We start from the raw sequence: 6154 nt of genomic DNA on the forward strand, positions 1-6154 counted from the left end.
AGACAATAACCTATTATATTAAGGTTTAATGGCATAATCTTTGCACTTAAGTAATGGAAGAAAAGTAGTGTGAGAAAAGTTTCTTCTGGAAGCAGTAAATATATCTTTTTGGCTCACTGTGTGTGTGAAAATGTTACTTTGTTGGGCCCGGAGACAGGGAGCGTGTGCGCGTGTGTGTGTGTGTGCATCATGACCTAAGGTTTATATTTTTTTCTTGAGATCGCTCCATCACTCCGCTCTTCCAATATAAATTTGGTGTTTACTCTTTCTGACTGCCCTCCTTTTCCTGCCTGCAATTACTGTAGCTATTATTCACCGCATGTCTCGGGTTAAATCGTTTTTTACACAGCAGTGGGCTCATCTCCCGCATAGCTGTGAATTTAAAGGTTGTTTGTCCGATAGGAGCGTGGCTGAGCAGAACCTACAGTAATGAGAACTGTGCTCAGAAAGCTGGGCTTATAAATGCATAGAGGGAAAGAGAGGGAAATATAGAGCTACTGTGCTGAAGTCCTCTTTGTCGTTTTGTCTCACCTTGGCAATAACGGCAGTTTGCAGTTTTCCTCTGGCAAGCAAGGACTGTCCTGATGAACATAACTTTTGGAAGAGAGACTATAATTTATATTCTGAATGAACCTTGTGAAGCCTCCCTAGTCCCCAGCAGTCAACAGTATTAATGATTCCCTATTGCTCTCTTGTGGCTTCCCCACTTCTCTGCATCACCACTTAAGTAAAACATGACTAAAATGCAGGGTTAGACCAGAAGTCATTCATACCAGTTTCAAAAGGTATCCAAGCCGGTAAATATACACAGTCAACATGAATAGTAAATAAATGTGTTTATTGGATGGTCATTATTGAAGAACCTTGAAATCAAGCTTTGTATAACTGAAATATTATGTTGGGTTACAATCGGACGCTCAAGAACTGAAATCATATAAAAACATAATATTGTATACTTCTAGTCTAGACATAAGAAAAATCAACACAAAATCTTAAACCGTAAAATGTAAACATTGTTATACAACCGTTCATACGATATTTTTTGTAAGCTTTACAGAAACAGTAACACAGGTGCAGTTTGTCATTTGTCTTGTCTTGTCACTGGGGCTCTAAAAATACAGGTCAATTACAACAAAGAGTGAATTTCAGCACTTTCATGATTTCAATCTCAAGATTCTGTGTTATTAGTGCAGTTGGAATTAGCTGCCATGTTGTTTACATTTTTATAGTGTAAGCTAACCAAAACCATTATTCAGTGCAGGTTCAAAACCTTTTGTATTTTACAATTCAAATAATAAGATGAGGGTTTAGGTGGACCCCCACTACACCTGCAGAGTATTTCCCCTTTTTCTTTCATTTTTTAAATCTATTGTCCGTAGCTCCTTATGAACTGAACTAATTCAGAGTGAAGGTGTCCCCTCGTCTCAGCTCTGGCTCCCGCTCTAAACTCTGTTGTGTTGGCTCTACCTGGGCGGTGCAGTTTCTGAGTTCGCCTCTCAGCTCAGACAGCTGCTGGGCATGGCTGGAAAGAGTCCCATTGACTTGCACGAGAAGCCCATTGGATTGTCTCTCCAACTCCTCCCTGATTCCCTCCAGGTCATCTGCTAAGTTATTCAGGCCCTTGCACTGGTCTTCCACATTGGTAACACGTCCTCCAACCTCAATCACCTCTTTCTGGACCCCCATTGCTGTGCTCCGGCAGCCCCGGACCTCCTCAGCTAGCCGCCTCTTCATCTCCTGCAGCTCACCTTTAACCCGGGTCAGTCGGCGCTCACCTGCCCCAAGCATGGACGCCTGATGTCCAACCAGCTGCACCACACCCTTTATCTGCCGGGCCAGACGAGCCTCTCTTTCATGCCAGGAACTGTTGGCTTGGCCCACCTCGTGGACCACTGTCTCCAGGGAATCCTGGAGGCCTTTGAGGGTATGGTTGACTGAGCGGACATTGAACTTGATGATTGTGAGCTCCCCCTGGATGGCATATTCTCCCTCTGCTTGTTCCTGCTGTTCCCTGGGGGTCAGACGCCTCAGGATGCTCTGCAGTGTGACATTGAGGCTATTCAATCGGTCACCTTGCTTGTTGATTGCCTCCTTCACGTTCTGCTCTTCCTCCAGGTTGGTGCTTGGCGCTGCTGAGTCTCCTTGGATAGATGGGTTTTGGGGTGAGGAACAGGAAGAAGAGCAGAGAATCTCAAGGCTGCTCAGGTGCTTCTGAACTCTGTCCACATCGACCTCTAGTCTCCCTCTGAGAGACTCCAGCTCTGTCTCCAAAGTGGGAACAGCATGACCTTCGAGCAGTGCGGGAGCAGTGGCGTTACTCAACTCCTTCAAAGCCGTCAGTAAACGGCCTTCCAGATCACTCAACTTACCATCCATTCTTGCTTCCACCCCCTGTACTGTCTCTGGGAGGCCACTCCATCCAGACTCATCACTTTGAGTCTGCTCAGTCAGGTTAAGCTGGGCCTCTACATACACCAGACGCCCCTCCAGCATTCCCTCTATGTGGTCCTTGTGGCCACCTAGCTCCACTCTCAGGTGTCCCTGGGACTGGTTGAGGCCTGCCATTGACGTTTCCAGCATTTGTACCCTTTCAATCAGTCCACTAACTATACCAGAACAGCTCTCTGTTGCCTTTAAACCATGGATCTGTGCCTGGAGGTTTCTCAGCTCTGTTCTTAAGTCTGTGTTACTCTCCTCCAGAGCGTCCGCCATCTGCTCCTGCCTCTCACTTTGCTCCTTCTGGCACTGACGGCGAAAATCCCCAGCTTTCTCCTCGCATCGGCCCTCTGCACTCTCCACACGTTTCTCAAACCCAACAAGAATGTCTGTCCTGGCTGCACTTAGCTTTGCATCCATTAAGTGTTCCATAGCTTTCTGTGTATTTTCTCCAAGATTTTCATTGGAGTCTGATACCACCCCGACTCCATTCGACATCTTCTTCAGTGCTCCATCATGGCCCGTTACTGTTGCTTTGAGTTCCTGCAGCTCTGCTGTCTTGGTATGCAGCTCTGTCCTGAGCTCCTCTACCCTTCCATCCAGTTCTGTGAGGCCTGGAAACACGTGTCTGCCATCTAGACCCTCTGTGTCAGGGTCTCCCCCTGGAATCTCTACAAACCCGACACTGGATGGACCAGAGGCTGCAATAGGAGCGGGAACAGGACCAGGGGCGGCAGAGAGAAGGGCTGATAGCATCCTGTTGGCATCCTCTCTCAGCGAGGCTCGGAGACTTTCTTCCAGTCCATTCACAGTTCCCCTCAGGATTTCCAGGCCCTGGTTTAGACGTCGCACTTCCTCCTCCATTCGATATAGTTGCTCATCTGTTTCACCGTCCAGAGCTTGGCCTTAAGAGAGAAAGAAAAGCTGTCAGCATTGAAACAAACATGATACACTTTGTGCTGTAGTGTGATTTTAATCTAGTTTTTAAAACAATTATGTTAAATCAGGATTTCAAAGCCTATAAAAAGTGTGAGTATGCTTAGTTTTGGTACTATCCAGTGTCTAAAACGCGCTACATACTCAAGTTAGAACTAGTATGTGGTTTATAATTTGAACACACCTATGGTCTCACCTTCATGTTGTTCACCACCAGAGGGAGCAGGAGGGATTTCCTCTGTTATGTGTTCTTCAGGTCCTTGGCTGTGTTCATGTTCATGCTCATGTTGTTGGCCGTGCTCTGTGTGATGTGGTTCCTGGTGATGTGGTTCTTGGTGCTCTGGCATTGGCTCCGGCTCGAAAGAAGTGTCTGGGAAGGAAGAGGTCCTCGGAGGTCCAAAGTGGCGCATTGGATTGGAGTTAAAACCGCCAGTGGGAGGTCCTTTGGATTGACGCCACGGGTTGGACTTCACATCAGTGTTAATAGGTGGGCCTTTGAACATGGGACCTTTGTACTGTGGGCCCTTGAATTGTGGCCCCTTAAACTGTGGGCCTTTCATCGGTGGGCCCTTGAACGGTGGCATCATGTTCATGGGGTGTTGGTAAACTGGATGTCCCGCCATGCAGCCATAACCAGAGTACCCGGGACAACAATGCCACTCCAACTCTGTGACGGTTTTATGTCCCACCTTGTAGATTGGTTTGTACATCAGACGATACCTGAGGGAATCAACCATCAGTCAGAAAAGTACGCTTGACTGTGGTATTTCTCTAACCTGAAGTGATGTGAAATAAATATCAACACAGCATAATATAATCCGTTGTTTACTCACTGTAGAGTTGGACATTTTTGACCCCAGGAGCACTTGTTGTATTCAGCTTTTACATACGGGGCAGCCCCATCCTGCACGGTGAAGGACACAGTCTTTTCAACCACATAGGCGCAGTGATTTCTTTCAGAGAGGAGATAGAAGAGGACAGAATAGAGGCAAGACACATGAATATGATTTCTAATTGGCTTTCGAAATACAAAGTGTTTTCACTCAAAGTAAAATGTAAGTTCAGATCAGAATCAGAACCATTTATTGCCATGTATGTTTTCACATACAAGGCGGGAGGTGCATAACATTTAACAATAAACATTTAACAATAAACAGTGCAATGACGGAGAGCATGAATATAAGTGATGTGGTCTTGATTCCTGAGAGCACAAGACAGAAAGAGAAACATAACTTACTTGTGTCTGCTGGTGGCTTTCCCTTGGTCATGGTGTTGATTGTGCCCAGCTTTATATTGATTAAATTGAAGTGGTCTGTAGAACTTGGCTTCGACCAGTGAAAAAAATAGAGTAATGAACATAAAAGGACTCACAGCCATCAGAAAATGCATCCTGGAATATCCTTGTTTTAGAAGTAAAATAAAAAAGAATAAAAGTCTTCAAACTGAGGTCAAGGTGATCTCACAGAAGCAAAAAGTAATACCCTAAATATTCCACTCGAAATTATTGAGTTGTCGGGCTTCTGACAAAAGAAGATATCTCCAAACCCACAAACTGAGAAAGAAGGCTACAAAATTGACATCAGAAAAAGACTTGAGTCTCTGCAGTACAACCCTTATTTTGGCTGCTATAAAGCAGAACGCCTCCCTGTGAATGTTGACCCTGACGCTGGCTGTGGGTGTGGTGGACTCTGTTAGGGTGACAACAGTCCACTGTGAGTTTGGTGGACCACAGAGGCCACTAATAGGGCCCCACGGCCTCCATCTGCATATCTCCGCCCACTCAACCTCCTCAAAGTAACACCAGAGTGACAGTGAAAGAGGGGAGAGGGCCCTCACCTTCACAGTTAATGCTATTCCTGTGGTTTTTCCTCAACTTTATAAAACATTTTAGTTTTTATTATACAACTAGTTTGAAGGCTGCCTTCCGCCAATCAGGGCAGAGGCTAAAGCATCATGAGCTATTTGACATCATGGCAAACCAGAGGTACAACACCAGACCTGTCCCAAAAAAGGTAGCTGTTTTTTTCCAGGTAACAGCAAAAATAAGTGATAATAAGTAATAAGTGGACATAGTCAGCAATTATTGAATTGTTCTTTAGATTATGAAGAAGACCGTTTATTGCGTATGATCCTTAAAATTAAAACATTAACACTGACCATCGTACTTTTGCAGAACCCAGTGTGGTGAGTGAAGTATTCAGATCTTTAAGTAACATTACCAAAGTGTAGAAAGATGTAAAAGTCCTGTATTTCAAAACAGTAAAAAATAAGTAAAAGTACACAATCCATACTTAACGTACCAATAATAAAAGTACTGATGCAGAATGGCCCTTTTTTAGAATATTTCTTTATATATTATTGTAATATAATTAATGATGCATTCATGTGTAAGCATTCCCAATGTTGCAGCTGGTAAAGGTGGGGCTACTTTTCTACTACATTATAGGGGAGTGAAAAATATAATCGATGCCTCCATATTGTAGTGGACTAGAAGTATAAGGTAGCATAACATTGTTATACTCAATTTAAGCACAAGTACCTCAAAATTGTAGTACAGTACTTGAGTATAGCATACACATAATATATAATGAGTATGTAGGATCTTTTTTAATGACCGATCTGTGATGATATCCTTGAGGTTATATGATGGCTCTGCAGTCTCTAAAAGGGAAATCTGTGAAACCTCCTGGTCTCTCTTACTTCACACGTAGACACAGTTTAAACTCCGACCTAACAGCAAACCTCCAGGACCGGGAACAAATAAAAACAAATACCCTGTGTT

At 44.2% G+C, this 6154-nt stretch overlaps 1 protein-coding gene across 1 annotated transcript; it reads right to left on the reverse strand.

The window, feature by feature from the left end:
* Nucleotides 1-1395: 1395 nt before the first annotated feature.
* On the reverse strand, nt 1396-4761 carry emilin3a (elastin microfibril interfacer 3a; the record flags this gene model as incomplete). The annotated part of the gene is made up of 4 exons (XM_079225546.1): nt 1396-3341; nt 3557-4092; nt 4206-4325; nt 4610-4761. The coding sequence occupies 4 exons, from the start codon at nt 4759-4761 to the stop codon at nt 1396-1398; spliced, it is 2754 nt and encodes a 917-aa protein (XP_079081672.1).
* Nucleotides 4762-6154: the final 1393 nt, after the last annotated feature.

The sequence above is a fragment of the Taurulus bubalis genome (assembly GCF_910589615.1).
Source record: "Taurulus bubalis genome assembly, chromosome: 11".
NCBI lineage: Eukaryota > Metazoa > Chordata > Actinopteri > Perciformes > Cottidae > Taurulus > Taurulus bubalis.